Genomic DNA, 20,904 nt, shown 5'->3' on the forward strand with positions numbered 1-20,904 from the left:
AGAAATCTAACTACAAGCCTAATTATTACAAAAAGAAAAAAGAAAAATTAATGTTGTTTCTTATGCGTTATTAGACTAAAGAAAAGAGGCTTTTTTCTGTAATGGCAATTCTGTGCTGTGTTGCAAGTTTGTAATTAAGTATTTAATATATACTAACTAGTTACATAAAACTACCTTACATTTCATGGCTCCTTCCTTCCTTCATAATAACTAAATAAGAAATTAGTATAAATTAATGGAATTTAGGAGTGCAGTCAGTAAATGAGGCCAAATGAAGACAACACAGATGTTCAGGGAGTGCTGCTTCCTGGGAACTTTCTATAAGTCTCTAGCTCTGCAGTGTTATTTGGATAGATTAGCCTGGGAGAGCTGTCCAGTGGAAAGCCTTTTTGGCACCATGCTGTCAGGTGGGGAATAGTGTGGGCACTTGCTCCAGCTGTTAGTCTGGCTGCCCATCCTTCTGTTGCCATACAATTAAGTTTGTAATTAAGGTAGCTGCTAATACAGCTGCTAGAAAAGTACTGTGATGAGGGTGCAAATCTTGTTTTTGATGGGCCCTATATGCATGAAACAAAGTTATCAGGGTGGTGGTGGGAGGATTCTGTTAAATGGATTACTTTAGGTTTTTTTTTTTTTTTTTTTTTTTTTTTTTATATATGGAAGGCTTTTTTGAAATCTCCTTTTTTATGGTGATTTATGATGAGAACTTAGTATTTCTAGTATTGAAAATGTGATATTCGCATTCTTCCTATATATATATATATACATTATATTGTCCTTTTTGTGCATGGTAGACATGCCCTACTATATAATATAGAACTTGGAGTATTTTAGGTGAGTTTCTGTCCTAATTTGTCCACCATACTTTTTATAATTTCATTAGTGAGTTAATTAAATGTGAATAACACTAATTAAATCACAACTGTTCAAGTGAATTTTATTATGCAAAATGTATTAGATAAAGTTAAACTTCCACAGAATAAAACTACTTAAATGATTGGCAACAATGAATCCTATTATCAGACTTATGCAGAAAAGATCTGCTTATGAAAGCAGATCTTTTCTACTTTGCTGGCAGCTGTTCTTAACTTCACAGAGTGGCAATCATCAGTAAAGTCCAGATAAGTGATGTCACAAAATGTTATGGCAAACTAGTTTCTACTAAGTGGTCAGCGGAATCTGTGACGTTTGCTGTTACACACACACCTATCGATCAGTTTCAAAGCTTGGAATTTTGCTTTTGTTCTTCCTGACACTTTAGCAGAAAGAAAGTGTCATTTTCAGCGAATTAGGCAATTTTTAGTTAAAAGGGAAAAAAAAAATCTTGAATTAAAATGAAATGAAACAGAACAAAAAAAAAAAGTGATTATCTCATTTTTTTTTTTTGTTTTCTTTTTAGTGATGTGTTTAAAGAATATTATTCTGAAAAATAAGTGATTAGAATTAGTGACTTTTGCAGAACAATATTCAACAAAGAAGAAAAAAACCATGATGACCAAATAAATTCTGTTATTTTTTGATTGTTGTTTTGCTCTTCATTTTCATTTATATGCACACATGCATGCACGCATACACGCAGTGCGTGCTCAAAAAAATTGCATCCCTATACTATTGCAAAACATTTTTTTTTTTTTTTTTTTTTTTTGTTTGTTAGTTGGTGCATCGGTTTCTGTGGCCTTAATGCACCTCCCAAAGTTTTTGCATTTTGTACTCTGATTCAAGCTCAAGGCGGGATTCGAACCTGCGACCTTTGGGTTACCAGGCAGGCACTTTTACCCACCTGGCCAGCCCGGTTGGTACATATATGATATATTGCAAATTTCTGTGAAATTTGAAATATATCATATGTTTTACAAGAGCATTACCCTATTGCATCTTCCATCTCTAGCAAGCTCTCTTAGATGATGTCACATGCCATACATGATTGTATCACCCTAGGACCATATAAATACAGCATATATGTCATGAGCCCAGTATTCTGGGCTATTGCAATGCAAGTTTTGACAATTAACACACCATGTAGGAAAAGTGTCGCTGCTGCTGCTTGAATGCATGGAATGTTTCCACAGTGAAACATTCCATGCAAGAAACAGCTAAAAGGATTCACTGTAATCAGTCAAGAGTAGCATGTTTATTACAAAAATTATCAGAAACTGACAGTCTAAACAGAAAGAAAGAAAGTGGAAAGGAAGTCCACAAATATCTTCTGCAACACAGGACAGATTTCTGGTCCGTCTGTGTCAAAAACAGAAAATCCTCATTGATAGATCTCAAAACAGCACAGGAGTAACGGCAAGTACTGTATCCAGATGAAAAAGGCAAGTATGCTTTTTTCATCTAGATTAATAGCAGGTCCCCCAAGGAAAAAAAAAAAAAAAAAAAAAAAGACCCTTTTGACGCAAAAAATGATAGCCCAGAATCCAAAGTGGGCAAAAGAACGTGCTAGTTGGTCTGAGGATCAGTGGAAATATGTTATTTTCTCCGATTATGATGAATCAAAATTCAAATTAATGTTTTTTGGATGGCCAGCAGACTGTCAGACAAAGAGAAGAAGAATTTCATCCTGAATGTAACGTTTTCACAGTGAAACATTCTGCACCTCAAATGATATGGGATTGTATTCCACATAAAGGAGTTGGTCGTCTTGAATTTGTGAAGGGTCCAGTGAATGCTGAGGCACACATGAACATTGAGACAAAATTACATCCCATAATTAGAGAACATTACGGGGATTCTGCCAATTGCATTTTTCAGGAAGACTGCTCCATGTCACAGAACACAAACTGTAAGTACTACTTCATAAAATTTGCGAACATTGTAAATTTATGAAATGTCACACTCTTGCTTAAATAAATGTAATTTATTTCGCTGTCTTTACTGTCCACAGATGTAAATATGGTTGAAGGAGACATAAATGTGCACAATAACATGGCCTGGAACAGTCCAGAGCACAATCCAATTGAAAATTGTTGGAACAAAATGGATGTTTTAGTAATATTGCACCACGTATTTGGACTCATCCAACCAGCACACTCATTTCTAGCTCTCTAGTGTCCAACCACTATGTTGTTAACGCCACATTGTGTCATCAATGATCAGCAGTGAGGAGAGAGAGTGTCTCTTGAGTTTTCTGCTGTGGAAACACATATTTCTGAGTATGTGGCACATTTCCATTTGGGATATTGTTTCTTGCATTCCTCATATTGTAATGCAATGTCAAATATCACACAGTGATGTGCCATTGAGCCCATACAGCATGCTACACCCTTTGCTCACTATGAACATTCACATTGCATAATCCTTTAGAGTTCTGTCGGCAGAAGATGGTTTGACCGGTTGATGCCATTCTTTATAAAGCTTAAACACAGTGGTCTTAAGCAACTGACAAGATGCGCCATTATCTGATAGGGATTCACCAGATGCATGAGCTCCCACAATTATGCTCTTTTGAAACTCTGTGATATCTTTATTATGTCCCCTAGCATATGAAGCTTTTTGGCTTTTCATACTACAGATGATTGGCTTTTCATACTAGAGAGTTATACAGATGATCATAATTCAGTGATCAGTAGTGGGGCATGTTTTCGCATTAAGTCGTAAATTATATATTACTGCCATTGCAGTCGAACTAATATCTGAATAAATATGATACATTCTCTACAAAAATAAATAAGGTAAAATCACTGTACTTGATATACAGGTTTTACTTACCAGGTTGATCACTCATGTTTTGCTGGCCCTCTTTTATATGCTGAAGTAATTTATCTAGATCTGCATCAATTCGTGCATCATCCATATCCATCTGAGCATCCCAGGATGCCTATACACACACAAAATAGAAATTTATCCTTATAAATACCAAGATTTAGATTTCACAGGATAACAGATTTAATGCGTATATGAATAACAATAATTTTAAAACTTGAAATAAAGTTAATAAGTCAATGGTTAAATGGCCATTTAAAACTATATTTTTAGTATTATCAAACCTGAAATGGCAATATTCTAGGTTAGCGGTTCCCAAACTTTTTCGAGTTACCATCCCCTTGGTTCCATAAATGCATCCCCAATGCCCCCGAGTCCTAGCTTATAAAAATATCTTTCAGAGTAACAGACTGCGTGACCCAATGAGGAAGATATTTAAAAAATATAACTAAAAACAGTAATGTTATTGAAATCCAATAAAAGTGTTATTTTATTTAATTCAACATATTGAAATTACTGAACTAGCAATTCTAGCTTTTCAAAATCTGACAATCATATAACAAAAACCTTAGAACTACATTTAGTAACAAGTATTTTTCTGTAAATTTTTAATGCAGGGGATGGGCTTGATGAAATATTACCAATTTCTCAATGTCTAGTTTAAAGTCGCTTGAAGGACTCTTAAATCACCACATTTGGTAATCTGGAGTTGATTTCTTTGCTTGGAGATAAGTTGGATGACCACACTAAAATCATGTTCTACTAAATATGAAGTTGGGAATGCAATAAGCATCTTCTTAACCACTGTTCATTGTTTGTTTGTTTGTAGGCTTTATGCCACAAGGGCAGCGAGGCCATAATGTGCCTACCTATGGTGATGTTAAATACATAGTTATATCTGTATAGAGGTTATTCAAATTTATACCATGTTGTACAGTTTTATCTGTTTGAGGAAACTGAAAAATTTTGGTTTCCTTAAAAGAGGTGTTCATTGTGGAAAACGAGGTAAACAGAGCTTGTCGATCAGTACTGTATTTCGAGCAATCAGTAAGTACATGCTGGACAGTGGGCTGAGTGTGGCACCCTGTGCACCGTGGTAGAGCAGTACCTGCAAGGAGATAAAGATGTGTCAGGTGTGTATGGCCTATTCGTAGTTGAGCTAATACTACTTCTTTGTGTCTGTTCTCACGTGTATTCGAATTCCAAGGCCTGAGATCTTTCTTTATATGGAGCAGCTTGTTATCTATTTGATTTTGCAAGACATGTTGCCATTGCTCAAGACTTCGCTTCTTTATAATTATCTTGAAATCGGAAAGTGGTATGCTAAAGGGTTGATCTACAGGATCTGTAGCAGTTTGGCAGCTAGGTCAGCATGTTCACTTCCAGTAATTCCAATGTGACCAAGAATCCAACAAAAGAGAACCTGTTTGTTCTTATTTAACTTGGTCATAGTATTCCTAATGTGTACGGGTAAGGAGTTATGATGATTTTTATTCTGTTGTATAACCACTGTTCATAGTGCAGGATAGTGATCAGAGGTTTTCTTCTGTAATCCAAACTCTTGATAAGATTTCTTAAACTTTGGTTTCAGCTTAATATCATTTTGTAACTCAATTATTTCTTCCTCTAATTCTAATACTCCAACTTCCTCAATATCTAAATATGAATTCATCACCCAATCTGGAATTTCTATCAAAAGAAGATCCTCAAATCGTTCACACATATCTTTATGCAGTGTATCCAAATGGTCACAAAAAGACTCACAGATTATCCTGTATCCCACCAATCTTTTCTAGCTCAGACAGAGAGGGAAATTGATGTAACTTGCAACAGCCTATATTGTGCTTGAATAAAGTTAATTTTGAAATAAAAGTGGATACTACAGATTTGGCCTTAATAAGGTTGATATAATTTCCTTGCAACTGTAAATTCATTTCATCGAACTTTGCAAATACAAAATGTAGTTAGGACAAATATGAAATGTCATGCCTGACACCTTTAAGTTTATCACTGAGAAGAGCATCTTTCTCTTCAAAAAACTCCACAATAGAGTCAAAAAGGTTATAAAAGCATCTTATGCAATTGCCTTTTAATAGCCAAATTCAATATAAAGCAACAAATGTTTAAAATCTTCATCATTCTCAACACAAAGCTCCCGAAATAGTCTATCATTGAGAGCGCGGACTTTGATTTTATTAACACCATCAATAACAGTGCATAATGACTTGTGAAGGCGATCACTGAGGTTTTTTGCAACCAGATGTTGGCAAAGAATGACACAGTGAATGGTAAAGACATTTGGTACGACTTTCTTCAAGTACACAACACAACCATGGTAGCGACCAGTAATTGATGGAGCTCCATCCATCGCAAGAGCAAGTATGTCAGCAAATGGAATTTTCTTGTCCTTAAAGAACTGCTCAACAACATGAAATATTGACTCACCTTCAGTATCTATTTCTAACTGCCTTGCAAACAACAACTCTTGAACTAAACTTTCATCTTTTATAAAGCACACATATGCTAGAAGCAAAGATTCATTGCATGGCAAAGTTGACTTATCTAGGTGTAATGCAAATTATGCAGTCCTTAGTATGCTACACAACATATCTTCCAAATTCTTGGCCATTTCATTTATGCACCTTTGAACTGAATTGTTGCTTAGACTCGTATGTGACTTATGTAAAACAGTACTCAGAACGTCACTTACTGCTGGTAAGATGAGTTCTTCACCAATTGTATGTGGCTTTTCAGACTTTCCAATCAATAATGTTGGCCACTTTTGCAATTTAACACGAAGTGATTGAAAAAATGTTAAACTCTTGTCTGCCATGTCAGAATGTGCCTTCCTCAAATGTTCAATAAGTGGTTTCATAAGAAGTGCATGAGTGAGCTCATGTTGTGTATTCTATTTACTTATGTACAAAATGCAAATATTCATTTCATTTTCTACGATGGAAATACCTTTATGGTTTGCATGGTTCCTAATTTATATAATTGCCACAGTAAAATATTTCTTTCTATTTCTGGTTATTTTATCCTCATTGTTTTTCTTTAAATATGCTGATTCTTGGCATACAAACAAAAGTAAAAGAATCTTTTATGCTTTAAATAAAAAATGCCATAGAGACCATTGTTCCTAAGGATGGTGGTTCCTGAAAATGCTGTACTCAGAAGAGGGTGCATGATTTTCACTTATAATTTGAGAACAGAATCTTGTCAGTTCTGCACACCATTCGTGTGACACCTTGTGTAATTAATTAACAAATATGCACAAATATTTGTGCCATGCGCAAACCTGAACAATAGTAAATAAGTAATCAACACACTCAGGAAGGTCCGGCCTCAAACGCTCCCTGCCATCTCCCTTAGGTAAACCCACTGCCCCCCAGGGGCCATACTGACCACTTCTCTAGGTCATATATTGCATGATATAACAATAATTGTCTTCTTCAATGAGTGATTAAAATAAGAGTAATTCTAATATCGTATCATCACTAGACTCAAACAACATCTAAAGAAATTTGTATAAAGTCAGTCAGCCAGACCAGAAGTAGAGGTGTGGTACAATGTATAGAGAAAGGCCACATAAATCTCTCTTCATCCTTCAAAAACTATTCCAAAAATTCTTCTTCCTTCTCTAACATCCCAAATTATTGCCAGTTTATTCCATTACTAGAAATCTTATCCCAACCTACTTTCTAGCTACCCAAGTTATTAACTTACTCTGCTCAACTTAATCTACTTAGGTATCTTTTTGTATTTGATGCCATCAACACAAGAGCTCATCTCTTTTCTAAAGAAATTTTTACTCTATCTTAGGCCATTTATTAGTGCTTCTGCAAAACTCCCCCTTTAACAGAAAACTGATCCTCCACTCTGTGGTCAACCCATGAAAGAATAATTTCAGCTGGATCCCTTGGGCCAGCACTCCATCGGCTCTTCTGTTCTCCTTGCTATTACTCTGTTATTACAATATAACTTCCCTCTCATCTCTTATGTGGATGACTTCAAATTATGGTCAGTTTCCTCTTCCATGGAACAAGAGATGTGTAATAATACATAAATACATACATATACAGATGAACTTTGTAATAACGAGCATGGAAATAATAAGATCACAGCTGTAATGAGTAAAAAGCCATAATGATTTTAATTTACAAGTATTCCCATACAATCACTCACTGTTATAACAAGCATACTACAGGGATACACTGCACAAATTTTGGTAACTATGCAAACATTCTTAATCGCTCGGGCAGTTGGGGAAAACCCTTGGAATAGACAAAAATGAAAGGGGTGACTTAGATTTTATGACCACCAGCATAGGATTAGAGGCCGGTTTATGACCTAACCTTATCCTTTCAGAGATGGGGGCCCATACAATTGTGCACTGGTGTTCAGCTTGTAATTGCTATGGTCGCATTACCCTATTTACAGATTGTCTTGTATATGCTGAATCATTAATTTATTTTGGGACTTCTAAGAATTTTGGAAATGATAATTGTTTGTATGCAGATCACTTTATTGTCATTTTAAAGTAAAATCAGTTCAAAATGAACCCATTCTTTGGAAATATGACTATTAACAAAAGAAAGCATCTATTGATTCATGAAAAAGTCGAAATTATTTGTGAGTTAGAGCATGGTGCAAAAAAATGTTGAAGCGTGTAAAAAGTTTTCTTTGTCCTCTTCAACAGTATCAACATTGTTGAAGAATAAACATGTTTATATATTGGCACTGGAAAAGAACATAAAAAAAAAAAAAAATTCGGATCACAATCTTCATCGAGGTCACAAACATCAATGAAGCATTACTTCAATGGTTCACTACACAAAGAAATGCTGCATTTTCAACATGCATTCCGATTTTGAAGGCTCAAGCAAAAAAATTTGCTGAGCAATTTTGTATATAACAACAGTAGGATGGATCGATTTCAAAACCAACATAACATTGTTTATGCAAAAATTAGTGGAGAATCTCGATCTGCAGATCCAATAATGGCAAATGAATGGATTGACCGTGTTTGGGCAGAAATCAGGAAATATTTCAATGATGAAGACATCTATAATGCCAACAAAACAGGACTTTCTTATAATTTGACACCTGACAATACATTTAAATTCAAAGGGAGAAAATGTGTTGGTGGAAAAAAATCAAAGATTGATGGTGCTCATAAGTGCAAATATGACAGGAACTGATAAAAAAAAAAAAAAAAAAACTTATCGGAAAATCATTAAAACCTCAGTGTTTTAAAAACGTAAGGAAACTTCCTGCGTATTACATTGCGAACAAGATAGCTTGGATGACTTCGAATATATTTTGGATATTACGTAAATGATTGGAATAAGAAGTTATTCAAAAAGAAGAAAAATATTTTATTGTTAGTTGATATGATAACTGTCCTGCACATCCCCAGATTCAAAATTTGTCCAACATTAAGCTAGTGTTTCTGTCTCCCAATGCGACATCAATTTTACAACCAATGGACATGGGTGTAATCAAGAGTTTGAAAGGATTTTATAAAAGATTTATAGTTCTACATCTAATCAGTCAAAGAGAACAGAAACTTAACAAGTCAATATCAATATTGGATGCTATAAATTTATTGAATGATATGTGAAAGAAAGTTACTTCAACAACCATATCAAATTGCTTCAAGAAATTGAAATTAAATTCAAATTAAATTTCAATTGTCCGTAAGATGATGGAAACGAAGAAAACAACTTACCATTATTCGAATAGTTGCTATGTAACAACGTTGTAGGTTTTAATAATAACATCAATGAATTTGTACGAGTCGACGACAACTTGTTAATTAGTGGTCTTCCTAGTGAGCAGATGCTGGGCGCAACAAAGACAATAATTATAGATGATGCTAAAGACAATGATTGTGATGATGATATGATGACAAGTGAAAGGAATCAAAATCAGTACTAACAATTTCCCAAATTCAAGGTGCAATGGACACACTAGTCAATTTTTTTTTTTTTTGAAGGAACTGATGCAAATAATGAGACTTTTAACACGTTGAGTGTTTTAAGAGGAAGCTTGAGAAATATCAAAGTGAAATCTTTAAAACAAACATCAATTTTAAGATTCATAAATAAAAGGACTAATTGAAATCATGTTTATTAATTATTGTTTTTAATTAAGGAGAAATAAATTGTGTTTAATATTAAGTGTATGGTTTCAAAATTACAGAGAAATAAATTGTGTTTAATATTAAGTGTATTATAGTTTATACAAGCATATTAATACAAATAATATGTAGGTATATACTAATATTATTTTTTCTCTCTAATATTTCTTTTGTTTTTTGAATATCTTTTTATCAAGTTATTGAGAATTAAAAAAGAAACAGGAAGTAGATTTAACTCATCACTGATAACAGTGAGTAATGGTTATAATGAGGATATTTTGTCATTCCCTTGGTAACGTTATAACCAAGTTCGATAGTATATACAAAAATATATTATACATACGAGGTGTGGTAATAAAGTTCCCAGACTGGTACTGTTGTGGTCATGTTCAATGAGTTTGAAAATAAACAGAAGTGGTAAGTTGTAGTTCAAAACTTCCTCCAACAAATGGTGGCATACATGGTTCATCTAGAATGAACCATGTCTCTCTGAGAAAAGTGCTTCTGCTTGCACCATACACAAAACTGTCAATACTGAAACAGTTTAATAAAGCCACAGATAAATAGGAATGCTTTTTTCATTATGTTCTTCTAAAATTTCCTGAGATAAGTGACAGTAAACTTCATCCTGGCATTTTTGATGGACCAGAAATCATAACGCTGCGAGATAAACATAAATTTTTTTCACAACTTATATATCTCAGAAAGAAGTGGAAGTTTGGTTGCCATCCAAGTGTATTGTGAAAAGTTTACATGCATTTGTAAATCAAGGGACTATGAGCAGATTTTCAAAACTAAGCTTACTACTTTCAAGAGCTAGGCTATAACATGACTGTGAATGCTCATTTTATGCATAGTCACCCTGAATAGCTTCCACAGAATATTGATGCAAATGAAGCAGAGGAATGGTTTCAGTAAAATATCAAAAATTAGAAAGAGGGGGAAAAAAATGTGACAGGGAAATGGAATGAAACAATTATAGCACATTACTATAAAAGGGATTGTGATGAGCCAAAAAAAAAAAAAAAAAAAAAAAAAAAAAAAAAAAAAAGAGTTCAAAAAAAATGCGAGATACACAAAAAGAACTGTCAAAACCACTAAATCAATAAAAGGAATAAAAGGATTTAGTGACATGATCTAAGTCAGAGATTCCCAAACTTTTATACCATGAGCCTCCTAAAATTTTTCAAATTTCACACCCCTCCAAGTTCCAGAAAAAGTGCAAATAAACAAAAGTGACTTAAAATTTAGTTATGAATATACATAAAATTAATATATATTTCAATGCATTTAATCTCAAAGAAATAATATATGAATAAAATACAAATAATACATTTTGTATCTGGAAAGTGGAATGGTCTCCACATTTTGTTAAAAGAAACGTGCTTCGCAAATACAACTATCATCCTCAAAAATTATTATTACTGATATTAGTAGAGGCATTTGATGGAAGAAAGCAAGCTTATACAGCATCAGCCAAAAAAAAATAAAGTAAAATAAATAAATAAAAAATAACCACTTCCACTTCACCCTTCTGTTCGTTCAAAATACCTGTCCAGCTGAGCCTTAAACTTATTTAGGCTATCAACTTCCACGACAAGGGCTGGAAGTCTGTTCCACCTACCAACCACTCGCTGGCTAAAGGCAAATTTCCTCACGTCTATCCTACATCTGTCTTTCCTCAATTTGAATTTATGCCCTATCAGGTGATTATTCTGAGCTAGAGGAAGAATCCCATCAGCATTGAGCATGCTCAAACCATTCAAGGCTTTATACACCTCTATCAGATCACCTCGCTGGTGCCTAGTCTCCAGACACTGTAATTTGCAAAACTTAAACCTTTCTTCGTAAGAGCACCCCTTTGTTCCATTCACTAATCTTGTTGCCCTCCTCTGTACTCGTTCCAGCAGCTCTACATCCTTCTTGAAATGAGGCCTCCAGGCCTGTATACAGTACTCTAGGTGTGGCCTGACCATTGCCTTATACAAGGGAATAATCACCTCCTTATCCCTGCTAGAAAAATTCCTATATATCATTGACAATACACCATGAGCTACTCTTGCAGCCCGTCTGCACTGCTCAGAGAACTTCATATCTGCCTGCACAACCACCCCCAAGTCCCTTTCATTCTCTACCACTGTCAGTGTAGTACCACAGAGTTGATACGTTGCTCTGGGGTTGCTGTTTCCCATATGTAGTACTTTTCATTTGTCAATGTTAAACTTCATTTGCCACCTGTCAGCCCATCTGCTCAACCTTTCCAGATCCTGTTGCAGCAGCATAGTGTCAGTAGTGCCCTTGACAACCCAGCCAACCTTCGTATCGTCTGCAAACTTGGACATTAAACTTGATATACCATCATCAATATCATTTATAAATACAGAAAACAATAAAGGACCCAATACTGAACCCTGAGGGACTCCACTAATAACATTAGTCCACGATGAGCAGTGTCCATTGATTACCACTCTCTGTCTTCTCCCCCTCAACCACCCCTTTATCTATAGCAGCAATTTGCCTCCAATGCCACACTGCTCCAATTTGTGCAGCAGTCTTCCATGTGCAACAGTATCAAAAGCCTTTCTAAGATCCAAGTATATCAAAGTTATTCCCTGCATCCAGTTCTTTTGTGACTGCATCATAGTATCCAATCAAATTGGTCAGGCAAGACTTACCCTTAACAAAACCATGCTGTGTCCGAGCTATAACTGAAGTCTTGTCTAGATGATCCTGCAGTGCTTCTTTAACCAGTGCCTCCATTAATTTTCCGGGAATAGAAGTTAGACTGACAGGTCTATAATTACTTGTGTCAGCCTTTGATCCTCCTTTGTGAATTGGGGTCACATTTGCACATCTCCAGTCCATGGGTGCCTCCCCTGAGTCCAAGGAAGCTCTCATAATTATGGCTAAGGGTTTGCTTACTTCCTTTGCTGCCTCCTTTAATATAACTGGATAGATCTCATCCACCCCAGGTGCCTTTCTTGTGTTTATCTTCAACAGTTTCTCCTCCACTTTACTCTCAGTTATTACAAGATTCTCTAGCTTACTGCCAGAGTTGAATACACCTCTGGCATTCCCCTCGCTGAATAACTCCTCATGTGTGAATGTCGATGCAACATATTCATTTAGTTTGTTAGCTACCTGAGCAACTTTTTGAGTTTGTTAGCAACTGATCATCAACAGTTGACCCATCGATATCAAGTGGACCAATTGATGAGGTATAGCATACCTAATGTCTGAGTTTGCGGATAATACAAAGATTGGCAAGGTGGTTAATGATAGTAATAGTGATGCTGCTGAAACAAGATCTAAAAAATTAGAATGGTGGGATGAAAAATAGAGGCTGAGGTTTAAAACTGTCAAATGAGGTACTACTACATATGGGTAGCAGTAATCTCAGAGTAATATATCAACTCTGTGGTACTACACTCAGGGTAGTTGAAAATGAACAGGACCTGGGGGTAACTGTGCAGTCTTCTCATATAAAAAGTTCTCCGAGCAGTGCTGACAGGCTGTCGAGAGAGGTCAAGGGGTTTTGTCAATAAAATACAAGAATTTTGCTAGCAGGGATAAGGTGATTATCCCATTATCTTGTTAGACATATCTTGAGTATTATGCAGGTCTGGAACCCTCATTTTAGGAAGGATGTATAATGGGTACAAAGAAGGGCAACAAGATTGGTGAGAATGGGTACTAGAATGGGTACTACAACTAGAATGGGTACAAAGAAGGGCAACAAGATTGGTGAGGGGAGAAAGAGGTGCTCTTACCAAGAAAGGCTTCAGTTCTACAAATTGCAGCATCTAAAGACTAGACACCTGTGAGGCAAACTGATTGAGGTGTTCAAGGCTCTGAATGGCTTCAGCAAACTCAATGCTGAAGGGATTCATTCTCTTGCTAAGACTATACACAAAACGGAACATAAATTCAAATTGAGGAAGGATGGTTGCAGAACAGATGTGTGGAAGTTTGCTTAAAGCAAAGTTGATTGATTGCTGAAACAAGTTTCCATCTGTTGTAATGGAAGTGGGTAGTCTCAATAAATTCAAGGAAGAACTAAACAAACTATTGGAGGGAATAGATAGGTGAAATGGGATGGATTTTTTAATTCTTGGCTGATGTTCTATAAGCTTGTTTTCTTGAATCATTTGACACTATTAATGCTAATTAGGGAATTGTGTGGGTTGATGAGAGTCATCTACCACCTAGTATTGCCTGCTAACATACAGGGGTGGCATTACTCCATGTGGTATGGGCACCTCACCTCAACCCCTGCTTACGTTGGTTCGTATCTGGGTGGTCACTTCCAGTGTCCTGTTGTTTGGTTTTTAGGAGAATTAGCAACTAAGGCCATATTGCTCCGGGGATATGCGATGGTCATTCCCTAAACTTTCCGCATCCTCCATATTTGGTGGTCACAGGCTCGAACCCCAGTCTAATCAAGAAGTGTGTGCTACGCACTGCTGCTCCTGCTCCACCTGGCTACGGAGGCACCTCCAGTGTGCTAGGTTGTTGTATTTCAGGACTTGCACATGGGGTTATACCCAGAATTACTAACGGTCCCACCATTGTGAAGGTGCAAACAGAGGATTTGGCTGTCAGATTGACCGGACTTTGCTGAAATTAGATCCACTTGACGTGTGTGTCATCCAAATATCAGTTCGATCGACATTTTAGACTCCCAATTAGCAAGCACAGCTTGGCATACCTGAGAGAATGTCTGCAACAGCCTCAAGTAGTTGCTCTTGACATTTCAAAGGCTTTTGATCATGTTTGGCATAAAGGTCTTCTAAATAAGCTTTCATCTTATGGTTTGCCAACTGTTTTTTGTAATTGGGTATCCAGTTTCCTCTCTGATTGCTCACTGCAGGTGACGGTAGATGGCTCTATCTTCTAATTTCTCCACTAATGCTGATGTTTTCCAAGGTTCAGCTCTTTCTCCCCCTCTTTTCCTCTTTTATATCAATGAACTTCTTCCATTGAATGCTATCCATCATTTTGCTGATGATAGCACTTGGATTTCTCCCTCCAGTTTTAGAAACCTTGCCATGCACAAACAGCTTCAACTTCTTGAATATCTGCTATCAATTCCTTAAATGCTATTCTCCTGGTAATTCTCCAGTGGGGCTAAAATAACTTGGTTAATTTCAATCCTTCTAAAACTCATTCCTGTCTTATATCTCTCACAAAAAGGATTCTTCTGCTCCTATGCTTATCTTCGATGAGACACTGATTTCTAGGCAAGATCATATATCTGTATTGGGAATTTACCCTCACTTCTAATCTCTCTTGGCATAAGCACATTACAAATATAGCTTCCTCTGCATCTAAAACTGGGTTTCCCTTTAGCTCTCGGCGTTACTTTTCTTCCAAACAGCTGTTCACTCTGTACAATCGCAAATCCACCCAACGGTAGAATATTGTTCCAACATCTGGGGTGGTGCTCCCAAAACCTCTCTCAGGCTTCTAGATTCCATTCAGAAGAGGCAGTTAGGTTAATTAATGAGTACTGTTTCTACTGCATGCTTTTTTTACAGACACTTCCATGGGCACTGTTCTTCTGAATTGGTTTCTATAATTCCTGCTCTCTCTCTCTTCCAAAGCAGTCCAAACATGTGCTGCAACCAATCAACATCCTTTTACTGTCCAACTTCAAACTCACAGAACCAACTTTTCATCTTCCTCATGTATTAAACTTCCATTTTCTGGAACAGATTTCCATCAGATGTATTTTCCAAAAAAATTACAATCTATAGAAGTTCAAGCCTAATGTTAACAAATATTTTCGTTCATCTTTTCAACCTTCAACCAATGCATGGTACTAAGTATTATAGGTTCTATTACCTCTAGTGTTTGGGATTTTGATTAAAAAAAAAAAATTTATAACTTTTATAAAAAGTATGAATTGTCCTTATGCACTTGATACTTTTACATATAGGAATAAAGGTTTTAACAATTTGATCAACTGCTTGAAATGAAAGTGTAGAAATGATCATTTGATAAATGTAAAAACAATATTGGCAATAAGGAAGCCACAAAACACACACACACATACTGCACTGCATGGCAAAATCTGATGGGCAATATATGTGCTTTCCTCATGCTGACAGTATTTTCTATGTTGCTGAAGGGTCATTTGTCACATTCATTTTACTACAGATGTAATACACAGGAAATTCTGACTTGTGTGTTGCCTCTTCTTACAGGGTAGGCTTTTTTAGCCCTAAAATCTTACTTTGTATACAGAAATAGTAAAATTTAATTATCAAAGAAATCTATAAGCCTTTACTTTTGTTCCTAAATATGGGGATATCCACTTGGACTGTTGGAAAAATTATTAAGTATAGTGTCCCCCATTCACACTGCCAAGGATCATTATGTAATGTTCCCAATGCTGACACAGTTTTCAAAGACCTCAAGATAAACATGTAAAAATAAGCTTGATAGATGATTCTTATGTGTATATTACCAATAGAATACTTAGCTTCCTATCAGAAAGCTGTTTAAAACCACTAGATTAGCAGGAATGGGAGCTTTCACAGATTGATAGCAAATATACAAAATGTTCATCAATTGAAAGTTACCTCATGTTTTGCAGAGCTTGGGCGATTGTCAGGTGGCTCAAACATTGGCAAGGGTTCTTGTGATCTACTTGTATCTGTTAATCCTGACATTCCTAATCCTGGTATTGAACCAATTGCAATACATCCTGCTCCTCCAGATGCAGGAGATAACCCACGTGATGGATCTGGCATAAATCCTGTCAGCAATGGCTCAGGAGTAGAAACAGATTTATTGGAGTAGGGGACACCTGGACCCACATAAGCATTAGCCGCACTTGCAAAACTACCTCGAGATATCAAAGTGCACATGTATGCATCATGTGAAAATACATCATAATGGATTAATTCGGCAAAAAGAAGAACCACATTTGCAAAAGCCAATCTACTATCTTTGGAAGGTTTATCATCTGAAAATAAATAAAATAGTCTGACCAAGAAAGAAAAACAAGTATCTAAATTAAAAATTTTTATAACATAAGAGATGATTATGGATAAAACTGACTTAAAAAACAATTAAACATTTAACTTTTTTAAAATAAATTAATAAGAAATATATGTAAAAAAAAAGTGACTGAAAAGATCTAGGTTTAAATATCATTGATAATGGGAGGAATTTCTTAAAGGTCTGTTCACTCAGGACTGTAATTAATTAGTCACTGGATAAAAAGTACTGCTCCCTCAATAAGGCAGCAAGAGATTTATTTTTAATCTTACAGAAAGAATAAATTGGCTTATAAATATATGATATTATATGATGCAAATTCAATGTGTTATTGTGTGGGTTGATGGTGCGTCGTATGTCTATAAACTTCCTAGAAAGAAAAAATAAAATTATATTAATAATACTTTTAAGCAATATTTACTTAAACCAGTGAAATTTTCTATGGTAGAATATTAGTCAAATTTGCCATAATACTTAACCACATACAGATATAGGCTGTCCAATGTGTGGGTGTATTTTCCACAACATTTACACTGAATAGATTAGTTTGCAAACATTTAAATAAGGTAGAAAGTAGCACAGCAAACTAAGAAGAAAAACCTAATTTTAAGAAAGGAATTACATTACCATCAGAATGATTAGAGTAAAATATTAATTATCTGTATTCAACACAGTACTTTGTTTAGAGAATTTATGAAAGGTTTTGAGACTTCTAAGTCCTGGGGCTTTGGCATAGCTTACATGCTGAGGGAAGATGTTCAACACTGGTCAGGTGGCAGCTATAGTAGCTGCCACAAGGTTTTAGCAAGACATTGAGCCCCGTACATGTTACTCTCAATATGTCTTCAGATTAACTGCCGAGGTCATATGAACTGTATTAATTGCAATTGTGCATTTTGAGGTTGAGAAGGTTAAAAGAGTAGAGCAAGAGGAATAAATTTGACGGGCTAACTCATTCTTTGAGTAGATATGAGATCAATTTCACTGTTGGCATTTGGATAAGCACATGGTGTTAGTCACAGCAACGGAGAATCTACATGGTGAGAAATCAAGAACCACATACAGTACTAATCTAAAGGAGGTGGCAGTGAAGTTAGGGGATGGATATCCTGTTCAAACATCTTGAGAGCCAATATTCCAATGAAAGGAACTTTCTCATTTATGTGGATCATGCACAGGACCAGATTATGGTGGAATATAAAAACTGACACCAGGCTCGGTTGCACATCCTCATTTATTTCAAAGTTAGGAAGACTGGTAAACAGTATGAACAAGACCCACATTACAGCATAAACCATGTCATCATTGTAGCAGAGTGTTGTTGGAAGATGATGCTCCAACACATGTGAAAATGACATTAACATGGAACTTAACCTTGTGTACCTGTTATCTGTCAAAAAACTTTATTTTATTATTTTTTATTTTTTTCTGGCAAATGTTGTTTGTATTGTTTTAGAATAGTAAAGTTCCAGTCTATTTCCTAATACAGTGATGGCAAACCAGAGATATGCAAAGGAAAAAAATACCAGCACATAAATTTGTCTTCGAATAAAAAATAAACAAATCCAAATAAACTATGTTACCGTATTTCCCCATGTATAAGACGTACCTTAATTTTGGGGCCCGAAATTTGAAAAAAAAATGTATTACATAAAGTTATTCAACTCGAGTTTTATTCATCATAAAATTCATAACTGTCAAAACTCCCATCCATTAGCTTGTCCTCATCTGTCTGATGATGAATCACTGTCTTCATATACTGCCTCGTCCTCAGTTCCATCTATGGTATTTGAAATGCCACACTTCTTAAATGACTTGACAACGATCTCAATCTTGATATCCCAAGATCTTTTCACCCAGGTACAAACTTCTCCTATAGTTGGTTTTCTTCTCTCTTTCTGCTGGTGTCAAATTGTCCCCAGAAGACTTCATCGATTGGTTCCAATTGTCTCTCATGTCAGCTTTGAAGGGTTTGTTAATGCTGACATCAATTGGTTGGAGCTGGGATGTCAAGGTATGGTGGCAAGTTTTGTTTTTTGCTCTGCAGCAATCTTCTTTGTATTTTTTGTTATGTGTGCCCTGAACTGATCAAGCACCAATAGGGCAGGTTTGCGTAAGAGCCCACCTGTTCTCCTGTTCCAAACTTTCTCAAACCAGATCTTCATCCCATCCTGATCTATCCAACCCTTGTCATGAACGTGGACAATCACTCCTCGAGGAATGTCTTCTTTTGGCATTGTTTGCATTTGAAAATCAGCATAGGAGGCAGCTTGGTTCCGTTGGCACAACAAGCTAGAACAACTGTAAAATGGCTCTTTTCATGTCCACTTGTCTTCACAGTTACAGTTTTCATCCCCTTCTTATCAACAGTTCTGTTACTTGGGACATCAAATTGAAGGGGGACTTCGTCCATATTTGCAATCTGTCCCAACTCAAACTGATGTGTCTTCCGACACTGAATGACAAAACAATGAAATTCAAGGACCTTCTGCTCATAGCTTTCAGGCATCTTTTGGGAAAGTCTGGTGTGTCAACGCATGCTTAGTCCATTCTGTTTCATGAACCTGAAGCACCAATTGTGTCCTCCTTTGAAATCAGTAACTTCTTTTTCATCAGTAGTTCTTCTTGCCTCATGCTGAACCATCTTTGTGGACACAGGAATTCCAATTGCCCTTTGCTCCTCAATCCATATCTTCAATTCCCTCTTTAATCAGGCGATTTTTCTGACTTGCCTCTCATGGCCTTCTGCCGTGGCGTTTTCGGTAGAGTTTCTTCTTCCCATAGCCAGTCTCAGATTGTTTTCTCAGTTGGAGGAGGACCAAACTTACGTTCAGCAGCATGATTTCCATTCACTTTTGCAAACTGGATCACTTTTAACTTGAATTCAGCACTGTACGAAAATCTTTTCTGAGCCATTTCTGGGCAGAATGTGGTAAAACGTAACCTAATATATCGGTAACAAGTGCGAAACAATGAGCGCAAAGACAACAAGCGCGAAAAAAGCGGGAAATGCAAGTATAAAAAATCTACAACCACTGTATAAGACTATGATATAATAACTAAAAAAGATGTACATGTAAAACAGAACAATAAGAGGAGAATAAATCATCAACCACTGTTTAAAAATTGCTTAAATCTGGTAATAGTAACTTATCCTTTGAAGAAAGTAAATGACAACTAGGACATTGTGCCACCTGCTAAAATCTACAGATATTCCACAGGTATTTTCAAGAACACTATTTTTCTGATTTGGTATCTATAATTCAGGGCCACAAAAGAGTACTCTTACAAAAAAAAGACTTGACTTCTGCAAACTGCAACAATTCATGTCTATAATCAGATTTCCATGCAGGTGTCTCTGTTTGAGGCACCTGTGAGGAGATCTGAATGAAGTTATTTAAGGCTTTAAATGGAATGAATAAACTAAATGCTGAATGAATAACAAAAAACACACAAACACATGGGTTCAAACTGATAAATGTTAATAAACAAATGACAATAAACATAGTCACAGAAAATGTTGTCAGGTACTATATCAATTTTAAATGCATGACTAGAACAATATCAAAGAGAATATTAATGAATATGATTCAGAGAAAAATTACTTTTGCACAGGAGCATAAAAACTAAAGTTAACTATTTTTCTTAAGAAACAATGTAATGATATACATCTAATCTTTATGAAACATTCTGAATTTGATAATGTACTGTGGAGAAACTCAATAATTATAATGAAAGCTAAACAATGTCTCTTGTTTTATCTGTCATTATAATTATAGCACAGAGAAAAACAGCAGGCAGTTCAAAGTCACTCACTTGGCTTTCCACTCTATAACTCTTATGGAAGACAAGTCCTAGTGAGTCACCTTGAGCTGCTTGTTCTTTTCGCTCCATGCTATATTCATGCAGCTGAAAAGCTGTATGACTAGTCATAATGGTGGCAAGAACCTTAATTGTATGGAATTAAATCTATATTTTGAAAATGTCAATAAGTCACTGTTCATAGGGAGATTAACCATACAATGGCACCTCTTTATTTGGATGGATGCTTA

At 35.8% G+C, this 20,904-nt stretch overlaps 1 protein-coding gene across 4 annotated transcripts in view; it reads right to left on the reverse strand.

The window, feature by feature from the left end:
- LOC150091098 (mediator of RNA polymerase II transcription subunit 12-like protein) overlaps nt 1–20,904 on the reverse strand; it is an 825,386-nt gene that overhangs the window by 526,010 nt on the left and 278,472 nt on the right. For all 4 annotated transcript variants that reach the window (XM_090374287.1, XM_090374270.1, XM_090374279.1 and 1 more), the window contains 2 exons: nt 16,432–16,817; nt 3,712–3,820 (listed from right to left, as the gene is read on the reverse strand). In XM_090374287.1, coding sequence (XP_090230413.1) covers nt 3,712–3,820; nt 16,432–16,817 — 495 coding nt within the window. The remainder of the gene's footprint in view (nt 1–3,711; nt 3,821–16,431; nt 16,818–20,904) is intronic.

This window comes from Mastigoproctus giganteus, chromosome 1, assembly GCF_048544385.1.
Source record: "Mastigoproctus giganteus isolate SK-2022 chromosome 1, ASM4854438v1, whole genome shotgun sequence".
NCBI classification, from domain to species: Eukaryota; Metazoa; Arthropoda; class Arachnida; order Uropygi; family Thelyphonidae; genus Mastigoproctus; species Mastigoproctus giganteus.